At 40.3% G+C, this 27649-nt stretch overlaps 1 protein-coding gene and 1 long non-coding RNA gene across 8 annotated transcripts in view; both read left to right on the top strand.

Annotated features, from left to right (window-relative positions):
* lnx1 (ligand of numb-protein X 1) overlaps positions 1–18451 on the top strand; it is a 43976-nt gene extending 25525 nt beyond the window's left edge. For 4 of the 7 annotated variants that reach the window (XM_077606721.1, XM_077606720.1, XM_077606723.1 and 1 more), the window contains 9 exons: positions 2045–2298; positions 5017–5148; positions 8052–8260; positions 9240–9635; positions 13035–13169; positions 13573–13750; positions 16496–16742; positions 17435–17593; positions 17652–18225. In XM_077606721.1, the coding sequence (XP_077462847.1) occupies positions 2045–2298; positions 5017–5148; positions 8052–8260; positions 9240–9635; positions 13035–13169; positions 13573–13750; positions 16496–16742; positions 17435–17593; positions 17652–17787 (1846 nt within the window). In that variant the 3' untranslated portion in view covers positions 17788–18225. Of the gene's footprint in view, positions 1–2044; positions 2299–5016; positions 5149–8051; positions 8261–9239; positions 9636–13034; positions 13170–13572; positions 13751–14776; positions 15265–16495; positions 16743–17434; positions 17594–17651; positions 18226–18380 lie in introns of those variants that run through there. The other 3 variants (XR_013301250.1, XM_077606722.1, XM_077606724.1) reach the window with 3 other exon arrangements.
* An 835-nt stretch (positions 18452–19286) lies between these two features.
* LOC144078563 (uncharacterized) lies at positions 19287–27649 on the top strand. The gene is made up of 3 exons (XR_013301251.1): positions 19287–19610; positions 20651–23089; positions 23743–27649. It is a non-coding gene; the product is annotated as an uncharacterized LOC144078563 (long non-coding RNA).

Below are 27649 nucleotides of genomic sequence, written 5' to 3'. Positions count from 1 at the left end.
GCTGTTACGTAAGAGTGCGGCGGTGGCGGCGGCTCGATGGGATCGATGGCGACTCGCGGAGGGGGGCTTTGTGTTGCGCTCCCTCCAACCCGCTGTGATCTCTGGCTGAAAGTAAAAGATGGGAGCGATATATAGAAGCAAAGGAGCATTTTTTTCTACCACCTGTGAAATATGGATGCTGTCAGGGCAGCCGCTTCTCACTCGGCCTTCGCTTTGTCTTATTTATTTTTTTTTACCGTCTCGTTGAGCTGGCGGAGTGGGCCTTTTTTTCCCCCTCCCAGCTTGGGTTTGATCCAGCTCATTACGGCCCAGTTAATGTCCACGCTGATGGCTCCGCGGGGACGAGTCGAGGGAGGCGAGGCTGAGCTATTTTCTGTCTCAGATGAAGCGGAGATGGAGTAAAAAAACGGTTCCACTGGGAAGCTGGAAAGTCTTTTTTACACGCTGTATACACGTAGGAGTTGATTACTGTGGAGGGGTCTTGTTTACGTGCTTGAAGACTTTGGATTTGATTCGTTTTTCGTCATTTGGAGCCGTCATGAAACCTTGAATCGCTGTTCAGTGTCACCTATCTATCTGTCAAGGAGAACGGTTTTCCATTTAGAATCATTTGGCTGAATTCCCAAATAGGATTTGGCCCAAGAATACTGTATGTGTGAAATGGCCATGTTATCTATTTTGGGAACGGATCCCTGAGACTTTTTGTTTTTTGTACGTCCGACTGTGAGAAAAATGTACACCAGAGTTTGTGAATTCTTCATTAGCTGTTTTACGAGCCGAGTTTTTACACACTAGTTAAATGAGAGAATCTTGTCAAACACTATTTCCATATAAATGATCACAATGCATAAGTAATGCAATTGTAGAATAAAAATCATTGATGCAACAGTTTGCTTTTGCATAGATGCTTTAACCACTAAATAAATGCACGTAGTGTAGATAGATTGTCGAGCTGAACGCAACGATAACGCCACAATTTCAAAATAAAAACACGGATAGAGAAAATGTTATGACGTTTTGCGGAATTTTGTAACTTGGATCTTCTTTTTGTAAAATGGAACAGTACTTGGAATATGAAAAGGATTTCACGACCTAAAAATTTTGACCCTTCAGCCCATTGATTGTGCATTCTTTGCCTAGCATGACTTATACTCAGGTGCGGCTTATATTCAGGTGCGGCCTATACTCGAGTGTGATTTATACTCAGGTGCAGCCTATACTCGAGTGCAATTTATGCTTTGGTGCGGCCTACACTCGAGTGCGACTTATACTCCGGTGCGGCCTATACCCGAGTGCGACTTATACTCGGGTGCGGCCTATACTCGAGTGCGACTTATACTCAGGTGCAGCCTATACTCGAGTGCAATTTATACTCCAGTGCGGCCTATACTCGAGTGCGATTTATACTCAGGTGCAGCCTATACTCGAGTGCGACTTATACTCAGGTTCAGCCTATACTCGAGTGGGACTTATACTTAGGTGTGGCCTATACTCGAGTGCAACTATACTCAGGTGTGGCCTATACTCGAGTGCAATTTATACTCCAGTGCGGCCTATACTCGAGTGCGACTTATACTCAGTTGCAGCCTATACTCGAGTGTGACTTATACTCAGGTGCGGCCTATACTCGAGTGCGATTTATAGTCTGAAAAATACAGTAATCAAAATGCAGGATTTTCTGCCCAACCAATTTAAATCCCTGGCTGCCACTGATAGCGCTAGACATCTATTCCATCTGAAGTAAACGGGCTAGCAAGGAATAAACCAAAGCATATTAGAGCTGTTTGCTGTTGAATTTTCTCCAAGCTTGCAGTGAAAAACCAAATTAATTTTCTATGATGGCGTGAAATGCAAAACAGGCACTTTAATCCCACTCACTTGTTGATGCTGACCTTTTCAGGCTGCCTCATGAATGTGTTGACTTTTACTCCGAGCTGTTCGCTGCTTGCACGCATTGTTCATTCCAAAACTTTCATAAAAATGGCGTCATTTTCCCACGACGCAGTTGTCTCACACGCTTCTTTGTCCCCCCCTTTCCACGAAGGTGCAAAGGCGCGTCCCACTATGGATTGTCGGCGGACCGGAAACGGCGCTCTCAGGAGGGCGAGTGCACCGACAGCACGTCGGAGCTCACCATCGCCACGCTGCCGGGCGACGGGCCCACCTCCGCCGCCGTGGCGCTGTTGTCGGACGAGGCCGGGCTGGTCAACCCGGCGTTCGAGGGCGGTATGGAGGAGCACAGCCAATCGGGAAGCACCGGCAGCCTGGCGGCCCGTTGTGGCAGCAAGAAGAGTGAGTGTGAGTTGATTAGTGATTTTCTAAAATTTGAAGTGAGCTCATTGGGTTGCCCTTGACGGCGATAGACGTCAAATTCATTTGTGACTGACAATGCCATCAACCCCATCTTTCAAAATGGATTGGACCTCTATCCCTGTCAATGGCAGGTCTTGAGTGAAAAATGTACTAAAAATCGAAAAAATATTGAAAACTTTTTTTTAAGATGCTTGAATGTGATTGATTACCCCAACTATGCTTAATAGTGCTATAAAATATTGTGGTTTTTGTTCATAAATCGTTGGGAGCAACTGACTTTCGGGTTTATTCTTAGAATTTATTTTATTTATTATAATTTTTTAAAGAAAAAAATAGAATTTTTTATAAAAACAAATTTCATATAATTAAATGAATAAAATCAGGAAATTTCTCTAGTTATAAGCCCTATTTCTATTCTGAAGTTATTGTTTTTTAACTTAATAGTATTTATATTAATTACCTACAATGGGTTTAATTCAATGCAAAGAGCATTTTTAATGATAATTTGAAAACTGAATGCCATCATTTGAAAACACTCAATTATTAGATTAAAAAGCATGATATTTTTTTTCATAAGCGTGGCAGATTTGAAAAGAAACTATTTACGAGCATTATTTCTAAATCAAATTGGCATTTTTCTGAAAAACGGATTAAATTCATTTCATTTTGTTAAATTTCAAAATTGTACTTCATTATTATGATGATGATAAATGATTTTTCTTATCTTGTATTCTATTTAAAAGAAGACTTTGACTGTATTTTACTTCAAACATTGAAGATTAGAACCAGAAAATGCAGAAAATGATGCAGAAATACATATTTTTGTCCAAACAAATTGGACTTTTGGCAGCATCAATGGCATCCAATGAGTTAAAAGTCCATCAGCCATTGCCCCGCCAAGACATTATGAAGTCAAGGAGAAAGGCAAGTTGATGGAGTTTAAATATAGCCGACGCTAACGTGCCTTTAAAGTGCCAACATCTCCCACCTGGACGCAATGAAACATCTCAGCCAATTGCGCCAGCGTTCTGTCATCGGGGAGTCCAAATGACGTCGCAAAGCACTTTGGGTCGCGGGTCTTCGGCACCCTGCGCGTCACCAACGCTGAGCAAGCTGTCACGGCCAGAAGCCACCGCAGCTTTTAAAGAATAATGCGCTTGTCAAGACGCATCGCGTCGCGGAGGGAAGTAGCCGTGTCCAAGTGGGTGACATTTTGTGCTTGAAAACTTGCAAATAAATCCGCTTTTTTCCTCAGACTTCCTCAAAGTTGAGCTAAAACTTGAGTAAAATTGTAAAACACATTTAACACTATATATATTTTCTAAATCCTGACTGGGATTCCTCTCTAGTCATTGAATGTAATGCCTTTATTGCCATTGTACAAGTATAATGAGATTTAAAGTTTCAATAACAACAACAAACAAATGAACTGATAAATAAATAAGTAGTCAACATAATAAATAAGTAGTCAACATAATGAATAAGTAGTCAACATAATAAATAAGTAGTCAACATAATAAATAAGTAGTCAACATAATAAATAAGTAGTCAACATAATAAATAAGTAGTCAACATAATACGTAAGTAGTCAACATAATACGTAAGTAGTCAACATAATACATAAGTAGTCAACATAATACATAAGTAGTCAACATAATACATAAGTAGTCAACATAATACATAAGTAGTCAACATAATACATAAGTAGTCAACATAATACATAAGTAGTCAACATAATACATAAGTAGTCAACATAATACATAAGTAGTCAACATAATACATAAGTAGTCAACATAATACATAAGTAGTCAACATAGTAAATAAGTAGTCAACATAGTAAATAAGTAGTCAACATAATAAATAGTAGTCAACATAATAAAAAGTAGTCAACATAATAAATAAGTAGTCAACATAATAAATAAGTAGTCAACATAGTAAATAAGTAGTCAACATAATAAATAAGTAGTCAACATAATAAATAAGTAGTCAACATAATAAATAAGTAGTAGTCAACTGAAAACAGGAATCTCAGGGGGGTCAAATATAGGGCCCGTGGGCTGGAAGTGGTCTGCCAAGGGGGTGGGGCTAATCCGGTTCAATCTGCTTTCATTTTTTACATGCATACATTTAAAAAACACAAACGCCTGAATTGGGACAATACTGTTAAATATGCGTCTCATTTTCTGAACCGCTTTATCCTCATTAGGGTCGTGGGGGGTGCTGGAGCCAATCTCATCTGTCTCCGGGCCAGAGGCAGGGGACACCCTGAATCGGTGGCCAGCCAATCGCAGGGCACAAGGAGACAAACGACCATTCACGCTCACACTCATACAATTTAGAGTGTCCAATCAGCCTACCATGCATGTTGTTGAAATGTGGGAGGAAACCGGAGTACCCGGAGAAAACCCACGCTGGCCCGGGGAGAACCTGCAAACTCCACACAGGTGGACCGACCTGGACTTGAACCCAGGACCCCAGAGCTGTGAGGCCGACGTGCTAACCATTTGCTCCATACTATTTCCATGCTAAAAAATAAAAATGAATGTTTCTCGAAATGTCAACCAATCAGGTTCAAATGAGGACTGCCCTTTCCAGACATGTCCAGACATGTTGACACCTCGGGCGTGTGTGTGTGTGTATGTGGGTGTGTGTATAAAATGCTGCTCCCATTTTCACTATTCAACTGTATTTTCCTTTCCCCAGTGCGAAGCCGTTCTTTCCGGAGGCTCAACCGGGCGTTCAGCGTGCTACGGAGAACCAAAAGCGGCACAGCCTTCCACCATGAGACCTCGGAGGAGCGAGACAATGCCAGAAATTCCAGCGTGCCGCAAGGAGGTACGGAGCAGACAAGTTTTTTTTTTGCTTTAATTTGCCTGAAATTTTGGCATTTTTGGGAGTTTTTACCCAACTTCGGTTGAGGCCATGAGTCTTAAAATGCTCCCTTAAGTACCGGGGTCTCAAACTCCAAAACACATCAGATTGGGCATGTACTCAACAAAAAATATTCTGGTTCCTATATAGCAAGGGTGTCAGATAATTTGACAGCGAGCGAACCCGGCGACCAAACGTCTGTTCTACCAAACGTCCGTTCTACCAAACGTCCGTCCGGGGACCAAATATCTTTCGACGAAACGTCCGGTCACGATCTGGTTGAACTCTAAATTGTCCATAGTTATGTGTGTACGCATGATTGGCTATTTATCTACATGAGCCCTGTGATTGGCTGTCCACTGGGATAGGCTCCAGGATGAGCAGTACAGAAAACGAATGAATAAGTATATATATGTTTGAAATGTAGCCAGTTTGAGGAAAAGTGGGAAACAGAATAGAGTAATAGGACTCACTCATCCAATTAATGGCAATAAATGTCCATTTTGGGGGGATTCGGGCGATCGGGAAGTGAATGATCAGCTTCAATGACTCAAGAGTTGAAGTTAAACCACCCGACCGACTTCCATTGGGAAGTTCAATTACATCTCCATCAACGCAGCTGAAACGGCAACTGATCTGCACCCAAATGGCGCCCAGAGGGCTTAACTGCCTCATCTGCACTTTAGCGTTCCCTAAAGAGCACGTCCACGTGTATTCGCGACGTCCCCTCCGCCGAAACAAGGACGTCGACACGACTCTCAGCACGAGCAGATGTTCCTTTTTAATAATTCAGATCCACATTGCATAAGACCCCGCATCGCGAGAGAAGCCTCCCATCCATTTGAATGGCTCCCATCCCTCCCATTCGAAAGAGATTGGACCTCTATCACCCCGCCGATGGCAGCCATTGAATCGAGAAACCTTGCGACTCTTTTAAACGGTCCCCTTTTGATATTCGCACCCTGGCGACGGTGCGACGCCGTCAATTCGGAAAGAAGGAATGACAAACGAGCGCGGGATGAATTGTCAGCGGAGGCCGCCATTAAACATTCATAGGGAGAACGAGCAGAAACACAAGAGAGATAACAGGAATGTGAGAGATGAGTGCGCAGCCTTACATAATCGCAGCCAAGATACGGTACGCGCTCCCCCTTCTCAGAAGCCGTGGCAAAATATTGACTCGGGAGCGGAGAAAGTGGAAAGGAAAAGACATTTTTCATCTCCGGTCGGCAAAATAAAAATACGTATACATCATTTCTGCCGGGGCCGCTGGCCAAAAGTGGTCTCCGTCACGCCAGGATGTGACAGCTGGAGAAAAGGAACTATTTAGTTTCGGGCAACGGCCATTGTTAGGTTTTTTTCTGGGGAAAGTCAATAAAAAGTTTATTTTTTTAAGGAAGTATAGTTAGAATCAGTATATATGTATATGTACATGTACATGTATATGTATATACATATGTATATACATATGTATATACATATGTATATACATATGTATATACATATGTATATACATATGTATATACAAATGTATATACATATGTATATACATATGTATAAGTATGTGTGTGTATGTATATGTATATGTATGTGTGTGTGTGTGTGTGTGTGTGTGTGTATGTGTGTGTGTGTGTGTGTGTATGTGTATGTGTATGTATATGTATATGCATATGTATATACATATACATATACATATGTATATGTATATGTAAAAATATTACATTATAAAATGATTATTGTGATTTTTGTGATCGCTTTGGGGAAAATTAATCAAAATGTGTTTTGTGTTTGAATAACATTTGCCATTCATTGTATTTTTTATCTTTTTTTTTTGTGTAGACCAGCTTTAGTCCAAACCTGCTTAAATGCAGGATTCAAAATATGAAAAAATACTATTCAATAGTGTTCAAAAAAATGTAATAATGTCAGTTTTTAATTTTTCTTTAGCATATAATATTCTAAAATATTTTTAAAAGCACAGCAATCAGTTATCTTTCACTTTAAGTTCCATATCAGTGGTTTCTTTTTTAGAAAGTGTGAAATCAATAGCTATAAGTTTTGCCTTTTTTGTGGAAATTTCTTTTAGCCTTTTAGAAAAGTAGATCATCAAATGTTTCTCTTTTCTTTTTAAGTCTAAAACCACACCATCAAACATTTGTATTTTTAGGATAGTGACATAATAGTTGACATTTCATTGAAACTGCAACACGAGTTATCTTATTTCTTTTAGAAAGAACAATATCAAAAGTATATTATCTTTAGAAAGAAGCCAAATCTGCTCTTTTTGGAAAGTATGACATTAATAGCCATTATTCTTCTATCACTGTCCTCAGAAGCATTGAAAAAAAAGCATCACCCAACATTTTTCTTTTCAAGCAACCAATCACATCACAAGCTGTACTACTAATCCCCTCCAATCAGAGTTTGAGCTACCCTACATTTTTTTTGCGGAGTACATGTGCGAAGCAGTACGACTCCCCGCCGAGAAATACAAACAGATTTCCATTTTCTTAAGAAACGCATCCAAAGTGACACATTGCACGCAAAACCGAATAAAGGACGTCTTTGTTTTTTTTTTTTAATCAAAGCTAGCCAACACTTTGTTGTTCCCCCAACAAAACTGGCGTGTAACAGCCACGGAGATTTAGACTTAAGCGCGTTCCCGTGCACATTGCACCCAGATGTATGTGACTAATCGCACAAACACGGCGCGATGACAATCAGCCCAGTTCGTTTTTCATTTTTCTTGGCTGGCGGCGCCCCGTTTGGGTCACCTGAGGGAGACCAGGCAGCTGCTCCGCCATTTTTTCAAACTTCTGCTCGGGTTTTTTCCAAATGTGACTCCAATTTGGCCTCTTCTTTTCCAGTGTTGGCTCTGCCGCAGCTGCACCACCTGATCCCCGACGGGGAAGTGACCAGCATCAAAATCACGCGGGCGGAGCCGGCCGAGCCGCTCGCCATCAGCGTCGTCGGCGGCAACGAGACGCCGCTGGTCCGCATCCTCATCCAGGATATCTACCGGGAGGGGGTGATCGCCCGAGACGGGCGCCTGCTGCCCGGGGACGTCATCCTCAAGGTACCCCCATCAGTGATTGCACTGAACATGTGGCTCATTTTCTGTCGAGGGTCGCGGGGGGTGCTGGAGCCCATCCCCAAAACACGCTAGGCTGGTGGAACACTAAATCAAGGGGTCAGGTTCGCGGGCCGCTTTAACGTCAACTTGATTTCACGTGGGCCGGACCATTTTAGATATAATATTTAGATATTTTTTTTATAAATGGATTAAAAGAACTGGATTAAAAGCCCTGAATATTCTGTTTTTTATAGATCTAAAACAATGTTTATTTTAGCTTTTTTTAAAATATATTTTTAGATTTTACGAAATGATTTTTGAACTAAAAACACAGAAAAATGGATTAAAAAATTATAATTATTGATTTAAAAGGGGGAAAATCAGGAAATTTAATACACATCTATACTCTTCATTTTAATTTGATCCTAAAACAGAAAGTCGGCACTCATGATTTACTTTCCCGGGCCACACAAAATGATGCGGCGGGCCAGATTTGGCCCCCGGGCCGCCACTTTGACACATGTGCTCTAAATTGTCCTTGAAAATTAATTTTGAGCCTGAGTGGTTGTCTGTCCCCTTGTACCCTGCGATTGGCTGGCCAGTATTTGGGTGGGATGGGCTCCAGCAACCCCCCGCAATACAGTACGGAAAATGAATGAATATGGAAAAATGGAGGCGGCCCAGCGACTGAGTGGTTAGCGCGTCGACCTCATAGTTCTGGGTTCGAGGTTTCAATCCCAGCATGTTTTCCCCAGGTTTGCGTGGTTTTTTTCTGGGTACTCCGGTTTCCTGCCACATCCCAAAAACATGCAGCATAGGCTGGTTGGACACTAAATTGCCCCCGGGTGTGAGTGTGAGCATGAATGGTTGTCCTTTGTGCTAGCTGAAATAGGCTCCAGCACCCCCCGCGACCCTTGTGAAGATAAGCGGTTCAGAAATAAATAAAAGGAATGTATTGACTTATATGAATGACGTTTGTCAGGTGAACGGCATCGACATCAGCAACGTGTCCCATTGCTACGCGGTGGCCACCCTCAAGCAGCCGTGCCAGCTGCTGCGCCTCACCATCCTCCGAGAGCAGCGCCATCGCTACCGCCACCCGCACGTGGCCGGGGGCCCCCCGCCCTACGGCCCGCCGCATCACCACCGCTTCCGGGACGACAGCGTCCACGTGGTCCTGAGCAAAAGCGCGCCCGATGAACAGCTGGGCATCAAGCTGGTGCGCCGGCCCGAGGAGCCCGGCCTCTACATCTTTGACCTGCTGGAAGGCGGTTTGGCGGCGCGGGACGGACAGCTGTGGGTCGGAGACCGCGTGCTCGCCATTAACGGGCACGACTTGCGCTACGGAGCTCCCGAGCACGCCGCTCTGCTAATACAGGTTAGCGCGCCGTGTTTCCTAACCTTTTTTGAACTGCCGCACACTTTTTGCATTGAAAAAATCTGGACACCGCCATCTGAAAATTAACTATATTAACTACCGTAATTACTCGAATATAACGCGCACTCGAAAATAACACGCGGGTATAACTTTGGGCCAAAAAAATCTGGAAAAACGCAGTACTCGAATATAGTGCGCACCTAAAATTTCCCGCTGACGAAAATCAGAAATCTTACCTTTTTTTCTTCGTTTCACGATTGTTTTGTTCAAACAAATTTATTCATTAGAATCCTTCAAATGAAAAGTTCCTCTCTCTCTTTGTCTGTCCTCTCATACATCTCTTCGTTGAGAATCCTATCAACGTCCACGCTTCCTTCATCCACTTCCTCTTCCTCCCACAACACATCATCCGATTGGCTTTACGAGATGACGTAAAATCCGTGCGTCAAAGTGAGTTTGACAATGCTTTTTTCGATCGAAAATTTGTAATTTATTTTAGTTATTGATTATAACACTGAACTGAGAGAGGGTGAACTGAGACGGGTACGAGGCTAGAGGGGGGCAGTGGTGGTCTCGGCTTCACGAGATGACGTAAAATCCGTGCGTCGGCTCTACGAGATGACGTAAAATCCGTGCGTCAAAGTGAGTTTGACAATGCTTTTTTCGATCGAAAATTTTTAATTTATTTTAGTTATTGATTATAACACTGAACTGAGAGAGGGTGAACTGAGACGGGTACGAGGCTAGAGGGGGGCAGTGGTGGTCTCGGCTTTACGAGATGACGTAAAATCCGTGCGTCAAAGTGAGTTTGACAATGCTTTTTTCGATCGAAAATTTGTAATTTATTTTATTCAATTCAATTTCAATTCAATTTATTTGGCAAGAAAAAGCACCAGGCTAAGGGCCATGTAACAAGACACACACAAAAAAAAAAAAAAAAAAAAAAAATAGTTTTTGATTATAACACGCACCCCCAACTATTGGAATTAATTATTTTGCAAAAACCTGCGTGTTATATTCGAGTAATTACGGTATATATTAGTCATTTTCATCAAAGTTTTATCAGCAGGAATCACATAAACCTCCACAATTACTCCAAAATCAAATTTTTCACACTGACGTGATGTCACTAAAAGTTGATGTTTGCAAACCCTGAACAATTTCTGATTCGAGTGATGCAAAAATAAGTCATGTAATATTTTTGATCGCATCATTTTAGGACATTTCTCCAAATATTACTTAAATCTCCTAATATTACGCCCAAAAAGGTGCTCACACAGACTTTACGTTGCCAAAAGTTGATGCCCTAGAACACGCCACATGTGTCAAAGTTGCGGCCCGGGGGCCAAATCTGGCCCGCTACATCATTTTGTGTGGCCCGGGAAAGTAAATCATGAGTGCTGACTTTCTGTTTTAGGTTCAAATTAAAATGAAGAGTATAGATGTATATTACATTTCCTGATTTTCCTCCTTTTACATCAATAATTGTAATTTTTTTAATCAATAATTGTAATTTTTAACCATTTTTAATCAAATTTTAATCAATTTTTAATCAATTTTTTAATCATTTTTTTCTGTGTTTTTAGTTCAAAAATCATTTTGTAAAATATAAAAATATAAAAAAAGCTAAAATAAACATTGTTTTAGATCTATAAAAAATGAATATTCAGGGCTTTTAATCCAGTTCTTTTAATCCATTTATTTAAAAAAAATCTAAATATTATATCTAAAATGGTCCGGCCCGCATGAAATCGAGTCGACGTTAACGTGGCCCGCGAACCAACCCGAGTCTGACACCCCTGCCCTAGAAACCAAACAACATCTGGTTCATGTTAGACAAAAATAACAGACAAAATGACTGTTTCACAATTTGAATCTTGTAATACTCTAATCTTTAATTTAACATTCATTATATTTTGGTTTAAACCTTGTAATAGTTCAACTTTAATCTCGTTATATAAAGCAGGGGTCTCAAACATGTGGACCCCCATCTGGAAGTGGCCTACGGGCAAAAACGAAGATCTCAGGTTCATTTATCCAAGTGGGACTCGGCGTCGGTTATATCAGGAACTGCGATATTGTTCCAAAAGTTGCGTTTCCTCGTGGTATTAAACGTAATTGTAGCGATTTGCCACAATTGCCCGGCTGTCGTCTACCCTTGATTGCGCCGATTTCCCCAACGCTCGTCTGCGGCGGCGCGTTTGCCGGCTAATGGGGTTTAATTGCCGATAAGTCGTTCGGGGTCTTTGGGCCTAAAAGTTCCAGACTGACTGACTGACTGACTGGCTGGACGGGGTCTCCCTGTTGGTCTTTTTTCCTGACTGAGATTAACAGCCAGTGGGTCTGAAATTAAATTAGGCCAATTAAGATGATAATGGGCCGGGACTGGCTAATTTGAGGAGTCGAGCTCTGCGCCGCTGAGGCACGGGCGACTTTGGTGGAGGAAACCAGGCACACGAAGAAACACAATTGGAAAAATATCTGGAAAATTATGGCTTGAAATCAGACCATTTAAAAAAAAAGGGAAGAAACGAATTCTAACAGTAGAGAAAATAAGATGACAAATAGGGTTCGGAAATCAAATCTGACAGAAATGATTAAGGTTGGATGAAGGTTGGGAATTGTGTTGAAAAATAGACAAACATAAAATGTAGAGCACCCAGACACTCAAAAGAACAAGCTAAAATGAGAGCATAATTTCTAAAAGAGGGATCCAAACGCATTTGCTAAAAAAAAATAACAAAAAGGCAACAAAAAAATTGCAAATATTTGTCAATAACATAACAAAAATTTCAAAACTCACCAACACCAAGAGAAAAGCTAACCAACAAAAAGTGATATACTTCACCAATATCAAAATATACCAGCCCCCAAAAAATGAAGGGCGGGGTCTATATATATATATATATATATATATATAGATATATATATATATATATATATATATATATATATATATATATATATATATATATATATATATAAAACCTGAAAAGACAACCTTTTGGTGGTCAGGCAAAAGCACAATCAACTGCCAGATTAGATTAGATTAGATTAGATAACTTTATTCATCCCGTATTTGGGAAATTTGACTGTCACAGTAGCAGGAGGGTGAGAATACAGACACAGGAAAAGACATTTTAGACATTAATAAATAGGTAAATAAGCGTGTTGCATGAAATATATACACATACATATACATACACATATACACACACATACACATACACACACACATACACATACACACATACACATACATATACATACACGCATATACATAGTTCTATTGAACTGGACATCATTTGTTGTCAATGGTCTCCACTCTAACGAAAGTGCATTGGTTTAAATATTCCAGATCATTTGAATTGTCAAACTTTGCTCATTTGAATCATTCAGGCGAGCGAGGAAGGCGTCCACTTCGTGGTGTCTCGTCAGATCTGCTTGCCAACGCCGGACATCCTCCAAGAAGCCCCGTGGGCCATGGACGGCCCCCCGCCGTACTCCCCCGTGGACATTGAGCAAACACTACTGGTCAGTTCGCACAAAAACACTCAAAAAAAATACTAAATTGAATGTGAAGAGGGCGAACCAGTGGACAAGTGGTTAGCCTTGGCCTCACAATTCTGGGATCTAGAGTTCGATCTCAGGTCCAGACCTTCCTGTGTGCAGTTTACATGTTCTCCCTGGGCTCGCGTGGGTTTTCTCCGGGTACTTCGGTTTTCTCCCACAGCCCCAAAACATGCTAGCTAGGCTAATTCTGAGCTGAATTGCTCCTAGGTATGAATAATAGTCCTTTGCCTTTTCGTGCCCTGCGATTGGCTGGCCACCAAATTTAGGCTCCAGCACCCTCGTGACCCTTGTGAGGGATACGGAAAATCAATGAAATGATGTGAATAAGATAAGATATATTGATATAATATTTTTGTGATGGTAGGACTCGTGCCAGAAACCGGCCTGCTACGAGAAGACGGTGACGCTCAGCAAGGAGCCGTACGATTCGCTAGGCATGGCGGTGGCCGGCGGCATGTCGAGTCGCGGGTGGGACCTGCCCATCTACGTCACCAACGTGGACCCCGACGGTGTGGTGGGCCAGGAGGGCTCCATACGCAAAGGTACGCCTTTGACTTGAAAATTATTATACTTCCATATATTTGTCTCTTTTGACATTTTACGGCAATAAAATACTTGAAATGTCAACCCAAATTTAGATGTTACTCAGATGATTCGCCTAAAGACGTTTTGCCGACGGAAGTTTGACAGACGGACAGGTCGCCGAATGGACGTTCCGCCGAGCGGCTGAACGGAGGTTTCGCCGAAACGGGATTCGCGCGCTGGCCCCACCCACCCGCGGATCGTGTGTGTACAAGTTTTTCAACCTCGGCCCGCGGGCCATATTCGGCCCGTTAGGATTTTTAATCCGGCCCGCCGCTGACGTTGTCCAAATTATAGTAAAAATCAATAATTCATTTCCCTTTGCCACTCATCAATCTCAATTTATGCTCTCAAATTCGGTCAAATCCACCCGAAAACAGCGTTTAATGATTAAATACAAATACTAGTATTAGAACCGAGCCCAGGGAAGTGAATTCCTCGGTAAACTGTCGCGTTGATGTCGCGATGGGGGCAAAAAAACGTCTATATACGTCCATTCGCCAAACGGCTCAAAATGCTCTCAAATTCGGTCAAATCCAGCCGGAAACAGTGTTTAATGATTAAATACAAATACTAATATTTGTATTTAATCATTAGACGCGAACCTCCATTCGGCGGAACGTCCATTCGGCGACCTGTCCGTCTGTCAAACGTCCGTCGGCGAAATGTCTTTAGGTGAATCATCCGGTCACGAATTTGGATGGTTAGACTTTGTTAAATATATCAAAATATTCTGAGATCTAGGGTTCGATTCCAGGTGTAGGGACTTTGCATGTTCTGGCCATGTTTGCATACACCAACAACAACAACAAAAATAGCTTGACATTTGCTATTCTTGTTGAACTGAACCCGTGGTTAAAAAAGTTCAAAGGTCACCGGACCAATCAATCAATAAGTACTGAAGAAAGTACACAACGTGTTAAATACAGGGCGACTGGAGTACTTTGTGATGAATACTAAGCACATTTGCAATTGATGTTGTGCAGGCAGGCCTCGCCGATGGATTTGCGCCGTCTGCTGATTGACGAACACATGTTTTAATTATTGGAGTTAATCGTGCAGCGGCGGCGGTTCAGCGCTTCGCAAATTGTCTCCAACCCGGAGAAAACACAGGATTGGTCGCGCCGTGGTTTTATGTCATGGCAACGGTCGGTGGGGAGATTTTGCTGACTGGGCTTTCTTCAATGCATATTAAGCATGTCATTGACCCTCCGTGTGAATCTCTTTTATGGGATTATGAAGGCTGAGTGCTTTACAATGCCGCAACGTGCCAGATTGTTGCTCTTTCATCATCCTCTTATGTGTGTTTTAAACCATTTGACTACCATATTTTCCGCACTATGAGGTGCAACAAAAAACACTCTCAAAAGCCGGCAGTGCGCCTTATAATCCGCTCCGCCTTATGTATGGATCAATATTGCTTTTTCATTGGATGAAATTCCCTTTAGCACAACTCCATCTAGTTGATGTATAACACTCATAGCCACTACTACTACACCTCCAACCAGTGGATTACTGTATAGCTCTATCTAGTGGATCTTTTTCACAACCCACTACTACTACTATTGCTACAACAACTACTACTATTACTACAACAACAACTACTACTATTGCTACAACAACTACTACTATTACTACAACAACAACTACTACTATTACTACAACAACAACTACTACTATTGTTACAACAACTACTACTATTACTAACAACAACAACTACTACTATTACTACAACAACTACTACTATTACTACAACAACAACTACTACTACAACAACTACTACTACTACAACAACAACTACTACTACAACTACTACTACTACAACAACTACTACTACTATTACTACTTCTACAACAACTACTACTACTATTACTACTACTACACCAACAACTACTACTACTTCTACAACAACAACTACTACTACTATTACTACTACTACAACAACAACCACTACTATTACTACTTCTACAACAACAACTACTATTACTACTACAACAACAACTACTACTACTATTACTACTATTACTACTACTACAACAACAACTACTACTACTATTACTACTTCTACAACAACTAATACTACTACTACAACAACTACTACTACTATTACTACTTCTACAACAACAACTACTATTACTACTTCTACAACAACAACTACTACTACTACAACAACTACTACTACAACAACAACTACTACTACTATTACAACTACTACTACTACTTCTAAAACAACAACTACTACTGCTACTACTACTACTACTACTATTACTACTTCTACAACAACAAGTACAACTACTACTACTACAACAACAATTACTACTACTACTACTACTGCAACAACTACTACTACTACTACTATTCCGACCACAGCTACATATAGTGGTTGTATAACATAATCCCCAGCTACTATTACTACCACCACCACTACTACTACTGCATTTTATAATTCAATGCACCTTATATATGAAACAGATTTTAAGATAAGCCACTCATTGGCGGTTTATAGTGCAAAAAATACGATACTTTTAACACTTCTTTCTGACTCAAATGGCTCCATTGGACATAGAGCACAACAGGAGGCTCAATCCATATTCATGAATATTTGCATATGCACACGCGGCAACACTGTCAAAGGACCTTTTGCTCTTTTGTCAAAAGCACAGGTGGCGCTTTAATCTCACCTTCGCCTCGGTTTCCCTCCGCAGGCGACATATTGCTCAACGTGAACGGCGTGGATCTGACAGGGGTGACGCGGAGCGAGGCCGTGGCCAACCTGAAGAACACATCGTCGCCGGTGGTGCTCAAAGTCCTGGAGATGCGACCCCCCGACGAGAGCCCGCCAGAGGGCGAGCCGCCACCCTGCCTGGCTTCCTCGCCCGACGGAAGCGCCAAGAACTCGCCCTCTAATAACGACTACTCCCCGCTGTGGGTGTCGTGGCTGCAGCTGCCCAGGTTTGTTTTGGTGGGCTTTCAAAAAGATGATGTCAACACGGTCGCTATTTCCTAAAATTGAAAGAAAACATGAACAAATTTCTCTTTAAATTTGGGCTGAAATCTAATGCAAAAAATTGTGAGTAGCTAAAAAAATTGATCCCCCCAAATATAACAATTTTGAAATTAATCCACAAAAATCTGACAATCACTGTTTAAAAAAAATGACAAATGTTGAAAAAACAATCTAACAAAATTTGCAAAATGTAAGTGAAAATTTGAGGCAAAAAATCTGAAATTCAATAAACAAAATAATAAATCTAACAAAATGAGCAAAATGTGAGTGAAAATTTGGGACAAAAAAGTGAAAAACTGAAATTCAATCAACAAAATAACTAGAAAGAACTACAAAATATTGTTAGGAGTAGTTTCGCTGTCCCAAATTAATTATTTATATTTCTAAGTGTTATCTTCATACATGATTTTTTGCAAGTTTCCATTCAGCTTATTGACAAAGCAGGGATTTACTGTATTTTATTTTTTCACGTAAAGCCAAACTAAAAACGCAAAAAAATAAATCTCGCACTAACCCCATCGACTTACATCTCAAATTAAAGGCAACGACGAAGCCTGTCTAGCTGTGCCATTAATATCCCCAAAAGTCCTTGTCCAAGAGACAAATGTCCTCAAAAAGTCCATTCTTAAATCCACAGGCACCTGTACAGCTGCAAGGACATCGTGCTGCGACGGAGCGTGTCCGGCAGCTTGGGCTTCAGCATCGTCGGCGGCCAGGAGGAGGTCAACTGCAACCAGTGCTTTTTTATACGCTCCATCGTCAAGGGTACGCCGGCCTACAATGACGGCGGGATAAGGTAAGATGCCGTTCGGTTTTAGCTTTGTCCGCCGCGTTATTTACTCGCCATTCGGTAGGTGCGGTGACATTTTACTGGAGGTGAACGGCAAGAGCACGTGGGGAATGACCCACATGGCGTTGGTGCGCCTCCTCAAGGAGCTTCGGGGAAGGATTACGTTGACCATCGTGTCCTGGCCGGGAAGTCTGATGTAGAACGGGTACCTGGACTTTGGAATGGCGCCCCCTTGAGACTCGGACATGTTTGTCTTTGGGGAAATGGACACGGAACCTTCAAGGTACCAATGTTGTAAATTTCGGATGTGTATATATAAAAAAAAAATACTGATTGAAGCACTTGTACTAAATCTGTTTATCATACAACACGTTGCCAAGTAGTCGTCTGTGTGGTGTGACTCATTTCTTTCAGATTTCAAGACGAAAATGTGTTCATAAGATGTTACAAGGTACTATTTAAATAATGAGGTGACTTTGTGGAGGCCTTACTCATTTTCTTACTTTGAAGAGAAAAATTCAATCGGTTGCTGTGTACCCGTCGGCGGTTGTTTATGTCCGCTTCGGCCCGTGTTGTCGTATATCTGATATCGGTACACTTGGTTCAGTGGTCAATAAAAGTCTTGGGGAAAAAAAGTGGCACTTGGTGGTTTTGTTTTGAATTTGTAGCACATTTTGAAAGACCATTTGTTTCAGCACATTTCAATGTCGCTCATCTTATTTGGGAAAATGGATTTGCTGCTTCATTGTTTTTGTCATTTTGTATTTTCTCATGTTTTATGTTATATTTCCAGCAAAACTTCGCGCTTGTGAAAATCATTTCATCTAGAAAATGGATCGAACCTCGATGAATTTTCAAGAACAGGTAATCATTTTATCATTTAGTGTGTCTTTTTCATTCACTTAGAATGACCTTGCCCGAATGTGACTTTTTAAATGACTTATTTATGTTTTTACTGGAGTAGCACCACTAATTTCGTTATACACAGCTGTTGTATAATGACAATAAAGGATTTTGATTGATTGATTAAATACATGCAAAAGATAGAGGCAAAAAATGTTGATTTTGTTAACTCAATTTAACTAAACATTCATTTGCCCTATCCCAGCACAAATGGATTGGACGTTTAACCCCGTCAATGGCTTTATACATGAGTAAATAGTATCAGAAAAAACAGGCTGTTAATCATTATAATCATTTCTTACCTATTTATTTATATCTAAAATGTCTTTTTCTGTGTCTGTATTCTCACCCTCTTGCTACTGTGACAGTGAATTTCCCGAATACGGGATTAATAAAGTAATCTAATCTAATATAATATAATCTCTAATCAATCTAATCTAACCTAATCTAATATAATCTAATATCTAATCTAATTAATCTAATCTAATTAATCTAATTTAATCTAACCTAATCTAACCTAACCTAATCTCATCTCATCTTTAATCTAACCTAATCTAACCTAATCTAACATAACCTAATCTAATCTCATCTCTAATCTAATTAATCTAACCTAATCTAATCTAACCTAACCTAATCTCATCTCATCTTTAATCTAATCTAACCTAACCTAACCTAATCTAATCTAATCTAACCTCATCTCATCTCATCTCATCTCATCTCTAATCTAATTAATCTAACCTAATCTAACCTAATCTAACCTAATCTAACCTAATCTAACCTAATCTAACCTAATCTAATCTAATTAATCTAATTTAATCTAAACTAATTACTGAAAATGTCCCTCAACGTACAAACGCCACTGTCTTTGTAGTTCATTTCCATGTGGTATTCCATGTATGTCCTTTTAGCTTTTGATGAGCAAATCCAGTTTCCCTGTGCCCTACATGATGGTATAGGACTTGTGGGAAGCGTCTCCCGGGGGCACCGATGTCCACTTCACTCTTATCATGGCAGCCAGATGACAAATATATACACAGTGGCCTCACGTGAGAGGACGCAGTGACATTTTGCTGCGACCGAACAATTCTCACAATAACACGAACTTCGAATATAGAAGAAGGTAAGATTGTCACTCCACACTATTTTTTGCCACTTGGATATTTTTGCTAGTGTATGTTCTTTTAGGTAAAGGATGGTCGTTTTTGGTTTTTAAATGGGAGAAGGATTTGGGACTCTGAAGGGGGGAAATAAAGTGGGAAGATTATGATATTGTTTTTAAGAATTGTGACATTCTCACACATTTTTTTGCTTAGAAAAGGTGGATTCTGACGTTAAAGTTAGAAGAATGCTTAGATTTAAGTAAACATTCTGAGGCTATAGTTAGAATTAGGCATAGTCATAATACTGAGGATTAAGACGGAATTCTGAATGTTTGCTTTTTTTTCTATGAATTCTGACGTGATTTTTTCAACTTTCATTTTTCTTTTAACCAGAATTCTGATTTTAACTTTGTGACTTTAAAGTCAGAATTGGAAAGTAAGAATTTTCTGAATAAAGTCAGCATTCAGAATTGGGATTTTATTCTCAGAATTATGACTTGGCAACCTTTGTTTTATTTGTTCAAAAAATAAGGCTGGAATTCTGACGGTGTTTTCTAACTCTGGACTTTTTTCTCAGAATTCAGATTTTAACATTGTGACGTTAAAGTCAAAATTATAAAGTCAGAATTTTTCGAATAAATTCAACATTCAGAATTCTGATTTTATTCTCAGAATTATGACTTGGCAACCTTTGTTTTATTTCTTCAGAAAATGTGGCCTGAATTCTGACGGTCTTGTCAAACTCTGGACTTAATTCTCAGAAATCAGATTTTAACATTGTGACTTTAAAGTCAAAATTGTAAAGTTTTTCGAATAAATTCAACATTCAGAATTCTGATTTTAATCTCAGAATTATGACTTGACAACCTATCCTTTTTTATTCAGAAATGGTGGCCAGAATTTTGATTATATCCTCCGAATTTTGACTTGTCATCAGAATTCTGCTTTAAACATTGTAACTTTAAAGTCAGAATTCTGATAATAAAGTCTAAACCTTGGCCACCTTTTTTTCACTGGCTCTAATCTTCTATACTTAGAGCTTCTTGTTTTTTTTCTTAAGGAAATAGGGTGCTCACAATCCCATGTGGCTGTCTCAGGAGGTTAACAAGAAGCCGTTCCCCCTGTCAAACACTAAATATGAATAGCAGTTGCGCGCCAGAGGAACCTGCTGCTGTTCCTAATATCCCGGTGGGACAAGTTGAGCAGAAGCAGCCATGAAGGGGGGGAGAAAGGTGGGCCTGAGATCTTGCACACGTGTGTGTCAGAAGGTAAAAAGGAAGTGATTCATATAGAATTATAAAGTCCTTGTCGGATGCGAGGCCTTGGCTGAAGGGAAGGAAAACACGCGCACGAAGAAAACCATGAAGAAAACCAGCGTTTCAAGGGCAACCAATGCGGCGTTTCTTTATTCGGGAATGTTCCGACGGGTTTTTGCGCGGACCTTGACCGCGTGGAAATCGCAATTCGAGACGGAAGACAGCCGGGGAAGAGGAACGGATAAATTGCTGATAAAACCAGAATCGGACATGCAAACGATGCAATACGCCTTATTTGGGCTTTTTTTAGCGTTGTGGCGTATCGGGAAGGCTAGACGGGAAGGAAGCGTAAACAGGAGAAGATCCAAGTTCTAACTTTGCTTGTTTACGTTTAGACCACCCCTGAAGTCGTCTTTTAGATGCTTTAGATTTCCCGACTAAAGCTAAAACGGTCTGACGTTTGTCACAATTTATTTCAAGGTTTCCCTTGAAAAATGGTTTTCAACTTTAATAAATGCCAGGAGTGGATATTAACGGCGTTTTAGGGTGTAAAGGGCCGTGGTCGGGTGGGAGAATTCACGTAAGACAAGTTGGTTCGTGGGCCGCGTTAACGTCAACTCGATTTCATGTGGGCCGGACCATTTTAGATATAATATTTAGATATATTTTTTTTATAAATGGATTAAAAGAACTGGATTAAACGCCCTGAATATTCAGTTTTTTATAGATCTAAAACAATGTTTATTTTAGCTTTTTTTAAACTATATTTTTAGATTTTACAAAATGATTTTTGAACTAAAAACACAGAAAAATGGATAAAAAAATTACAATTGTTGATTTAAAAGGGGGAAAATCATGAAATTTAATATACATCTATACTCTTCATTTTAATTTGATCCTAAAACAGAAAGTCAGCACTCATGATTTACTTTCCCGGGCCACACAAAATGATGCGGTGGGCCAGATTTGGCCCCCGGGCCGCCACTTTGACACACGTGTTCTAGGGCATCAACTTTTGGCAACGTAAAGTCTGTGTGAGACTTTTTTGGCGTGATATTAGGAGATTTAAGTAATATTTGGAGAAATGTCCTAAAATGATGCGATTAAAAATATTACATGACTTATTTTTGCATCACTTGAATCAGAAGTTGTTCAGGGTCCACAGACATCAACTTTTGGTGACATTACATCAGTGTGAAAAATTACATTTTGTAATAATTTTGGAGGTTTATATGATTCCTGCTGATAAAACTTTGATGAGAATGACTAATGTTAATATAGATGACATTTTTTTAAATGAAAAAAAAAATCCAATTGATTAAAAAATTACAATTATTGATTTAAAAGGGGGAAAATCTGGAAATTTAATATACATCTATACTCTTCATTTTAATTTGATCCTAAAACAGAAAGTCGGCACTCATGATTTACTTTCCCGGGCCACACAAAATGATGCGGCGGGCCAGATTTGGCCCCCGGGCCGCCACTTTGACACATGTGACATAAGATGATATGCTGAGGAATAATGATGTTTTTTAGTCTGAAATATTCCAATTGGGACTCTTGTAAGGGCTCACGCGTTACGCCCGTATCACAGTTCTGAGTATGAGGGTTCAATTCCAGGTTTGGACTTTCCTCCGTGGAGTTTCCGTGTTCTCCATGTGCCTGCGTGGGTTTTCTCTGGGTACTCCGCGTCCCAAAAAAATGCATGGTAGGCTGATTGAACACTCTAAATTGCCCCTAGCTAAAAGTACGAGCGTGAAAGGTCGTCTGTCTCCTTGTGCCCTGCGATTGGCTGACAACCGACTAAAGGTGTACCAGCAGTTTCCAGCGCCGGAAAATGAGTAAACGAATGTTAGATTGAGACAACAATTGGACCTAATCTGGTTCGCCTGAATGAAAAACTTCAATATCGTTATTTTTCAAGGCGCGTATGACAATTACGACTCGTGAAGTCCTAAAATCCCGATTCCGCCGTAAAAATATCTCATAAAAGGGCCGATTTTAAATCTTACGCGGAGACGTTTGCTGACGTTTAACGCCGTATGCGGAGCAGCTGCGAGAGTCCGCTCGTGAACCCGCCATTTTTTTTGGTGCGGGTCCATCAACGCACTCTATTCTGGGTTCATTCAATCCAGGCATGTTGGCAGACAGCCTCGACGTGGACACGTGCATGCAAGATTTTCAAGAAGAAGAAGAACAATACGAGCAGGAGTGCAGGAAGAATTGTAGTGGCATCACAAGTGAGTTTTTCTGTTCTTACATTTACAAAGCTGCTCCCGTTTTGAGTCTGACTGAAGACAGGTGGGAAGGAAACGATAGACTTTCAAAAATGTATACTTCTTAGAATAACTTTCTATCGTCTCCTATAACACAAAGGCAAGAAATATGACTTTCTGGTGAAACTATACATCAAATAGATACCGTTTTTGTGAGGAAAAATAACTTGTGACACCGTAAACATCAATTTGTTGAGAAAGAAATACATAGAAAATGCTGTTGAATAAGCCATGTAGGCAATTGACATTTATCTTAAAGCAGGAACACGAAGCTCTCGAGCCGCATGTGGCTCTAAAATGAATGAAAATAAATTATATCTAAAATATAATTTGGCAGATTGATTTTTTTAATGCTTTTTGGCTCTTTGACTCCCACAGTTTAAAATTTTGGCTCTTTGTGTCTAACTTGTTCGCTAAAGTATGAATAGATTTTTGTTAATCCGACATTGGTGGCCATTTTGGATCTTTTTTCTTTTTTTAAGACTGAAATATTTTTGAATTAGGGTTTTGTATGACCTTTTGTAGTGATGTAAGTTTATTCAAATGATGTACGTATCCCCATTCCTGTTTCTTCTCCCCGTCTTTCGCCATTTTCAACACCAAACCTAATTTTTTAGGTGAAGCTGGAGTGAAGTGGCAGTTAAACGGGACAGAATCCAGATGTTTGAGGTTGAAGCTGGGTGAAGCTTAACAAAAATGTGAGTGTTGAAATAAGTCTTAGGTGGAGATTTAATCATTTTTAAGAAGGTAAGCTCATTTCCATGGCTATTTTGGAGCCTGAATATAGAACACTCTAGAACAAAATGACTTCTCTCATCAGTTGAAATATCGCTAATTCCGCATGTGCCTCAAAATGTATGCGAGTTATAGTTTTAGGTTGACTTTTAATAGAAAGCCCTGTTTGCCTTGTACATACCTGCCAATTTACATGTTTTTTTCCTGTATTTGATGTTTTTTCTTTATTTCAAATTGTGTACGTCGTATGACAGCTTTTGTACAGGATTTTTTAAGCACGTTTTTTAGTAAAACCGATCTCGTTTTAGCCATTTCAGCTCTAATCCGGATCATTTCGGTAACTGGTAGCTGACGAAAACGTTGTGGTCGACTGCTAATAGTCATTCTTTAAGCATGATATACGCATGCACATTAATTCCCCTTTCACCATATAAATATAGCGCGCCAGCAAGCAATGTACCCACACCATCAAGCTGTTAGCGTCGAATTGAGTGCATACTGATTTGGCAACCCGTCCACTTTGGAGAAAATTTTAGACTTTTAAATGTGCCCTATGCGAGTAAATCTGTAGAACGTTGCGTTTGTACGTTTTTTTATCGCTTAATAAGAGGAATTGCAATCATTTATAAGGGGAACAATTAGCCAAAGTTAACAGGTATGACATCTTATTTTTTAAATGTACAATGTTTGATTTCCTTTTGTTTTATGGGTCAGTTTTACCGTAAAACTTCACAGCGACATCTACAGAATCTTGAATTGAGTGCATACTGATCTGGCAACCCGTCCACTTTGGAGAAACTTTTTGACTTTTAAATGCGCCTTATGTGAGTAAATATGTGGAATGTTGCAATTGTTTGTTTTTTATGGCTTAATGAGGGGAATTGCAATCATTAATAAGTGGAGCAATTGGCCGAGGTTGCCAGGTATGCTTGTAGTTGCTCACAGGAGTTTTGACACCATTTCCACCTTCTTCTACGGGTTAGAGTGGTCGCAATATGTCTTTCATTGAAGGAAACGCCATAAGACAGAGGTTGCCAGGTATGCTTGTAGTTGCTCACAGGAGTTTTACTACCATTTCCACCTTCTTCTACGGGTTAGAGTGGTCACAATATGTCTTTCATTGAAGGAAACACCATAAGACAGAGGGAGCGAGCCAACGTAGGAACAGATGACTCCAAGACTCCAACAATGGCCTTCAAAGCTCTTCCGCTTTTGAAGTGCCTGGCTCCAAGTCAAAGGGTCTCCGGCGGACTAGATGGATGGCGCATCAGCTACAAAATCCGCTTCGGAGTCAAATGCAGGTGATTTGAAGCCCCTCCGAAGTAATGTTTTCCAGCACGTGTCGAGGTGAATCCTATTAAGTTCTCCGCCGTCTCTTTTAGTTTTTGTGGGCTCGGAGATGGGTTCCAAAACAGAAAGTCATTCATCTTCCGATATTTTTAGCCCTTCCAGGTCGTAAATGATTCTGTGCATCCTCACGTCCACTTCTTGGAGCGCTCAGCTACTGCGGCACGTCGCTCTGGTGGGTCAAACGAGGGGAAGTGGGCGACCAATGTGCGTGACAAACACTCACAAGAGATATTTATAGATTGTTCTTCCCTCCTTTCTAATGTCACCCACTGAGTGTGTGTGTGTCCTACATTATAGTCTCGTACGTCGTTTATAACTCCGCCCCCCAACATACTCACACATCCATACAGTATGTCGAGTGTGTCCGTGTTCTCCTCTCCTGCCACGACGAATAAAAGTGATTCTTATTATTTTTTAGAGAAGAAACGTGGGGGTTTGCTGCTGTAATTTTTGTTTGCGTGTTGCATTTTTTAAACGTTCTAAGACCCAGACTCTTGCAAGGCGTGCATTTTGATTTTCGCTTTGATATTTAGGCTAATTGGGACCTGATGAGTGTAAAAACAAAGAATTAGCTTTTTATATGATGGAGCTTCTGAGAAAAAATGATATCCACATCATAAGTGTAGTCCAAAATTTAACATTGTAGTCTTGTGACAACCAGAAATGTGATGTCCACACATGTGGATGCTAGGTCCTAGGTTTTTAACTAGGTCTACATTGTCTTGTGTGTCTTATGTGTGTCTTGCTAATGGAACCAAGAAATTTCCCGAATACGGGATGAAATAAAGTTCTAATCTAGGAGGTTAACCTTGTCTACAAAAATGGAATTTACAGTAGAGCAAGTTATAAGGAATTTTTTGACTGCTGCTAATTAAAAAAAATGTTTAAAGAGTTAAAATTCCATCGTTGGCAGTGAATATGTTGATTTTTTTGGAAATTAAAACAGCTAGTTTGCCATTAGAATAGTGATTTTGTATGTGTTAATTTCTATTTTTTTAGGCATTCCTGTCGTGAAAGGAGACTCAGTGAGTTGACAATGTACAGAACATTTTGTGGTATTGATGTCAACATTTTCTTAACCTGATTCACGTGTACCATCAAGAAAAAAAAGGTATTTTCAGTGCCTTAACCTTAAAATCATTGTTGTTTTTCACCTGAACCCGTAATTTATTGGTTAGATGTGTAGAGATACTGCAGAGTCATCCCATTCAAATGTATTTCTTTATCCATACATGAAAGAGATTTAAAATTTAAAGTGGATGAAAGGGTGAGTGCTGATTGGCTGCGGATGACCATGCCCTACAAAATTCTAACACTAAAATTCTATTGTGTTTTCACCACTGTGCATTTTTTGGGGCAAGCAAGTCAACTCGCATAAACGTACTTCATCCCTGTGGTCCCAATAGGTGTAATAATGTCTTCTTTTCAAGTACAGCGTATAAATGTTGCCTTTAGAGCCCTTCGGGGGCAATTTGGACATATTCTAGGGTTCAAAAGACCCATTTGGAGAACCTCCCGTGGGTCAGTTCATACATTCAAGCAGCTGCAAAAATGACTGATTTGCAATTTGGGGAGCACAAGCTGCAGTGTCATAATAAACAATCATGGGAAGGATGGTATGCATTAAGGGGATGTTGGCTTGGATGTCTTTCTGAAGCCAGGTGTGCATTGAACCTCTCACAAACGAACCAGGAAGGTTTCACAGCGAGAGCGCATCTTTATCTTCAAAAGATCCTGAAATAGAATCTCTATTTTTATCTCATCCGAGCCCCCTTCACCCTCTGTCGGCCGCCATGTTGCCAGCAAGTGATGCCGTGCCAAAAGTGCGCTGAATGAAGAACATAAACTGCCAAACATCTTGCAGAAGGTACTTTTTAAAGAGCCTTTACATCGCTTTTATCCATAACAGCCCATTTTCTTTAAGTTATGGTGCCTTCCTCCTTTTTCTTGTCGTGATAAAAATAGCTCCCCCCCCTGCAACACACACATAAAAGTGCTGACGGTGTCATTTTTTGCCAGGAGAAATGTGCTGAACAGGCCGCCACAGGGATTGGGCCAGAAGCAGAATAAAGGAAAGGAAAATTTCCTTTTTGTCAGATGTTCTTGTTTGTGTGTTTGGTATACATGTGTCACGCAAGATTTAGCTTGTATATTGCTAATTGTAGTATCATCCCAGCACGGGATTTCTTTGTATTGATTTTTTTTTCCCACGGGAGATTTGATGAAAATAAATCTTTAGCCAGAGTGTCCACATGGGATTTGGCATGAGATTCAAATTAGATTCGGCGGAGAGACCAAGACCTAGAACCTTGGTGGAGCTTTCCCTGGTCCACTTGGGATTTTGCTCCAGATCCATGACAGAGCAAACTAGGGGTACACAAAGGAAAGTGTCCAGGTCCAGATGGGAGTCTTTTCAAAAGCCACTTATAGCTTTGAAAA

This window comes from Stigmatopora argus, chromosome 8 (assembly GCF_051989625.1).
Source record: "Stigmatopora argus isolate UIUO_Sarg chromosome 8, RoL_Sarg_1.0, whole genome shotgun sequence".
Taxonomy (NCBI): domain Eukaryota; kingdom Metazoa; phylum Chordata; class Actinopteri; order Syngnathiformes; family Syngnathidae; genus Stigmatopora; species Stigmatopora argus.
This window is presented reverse-complemented; position numbering and strand designations above follow the sequence as displayed.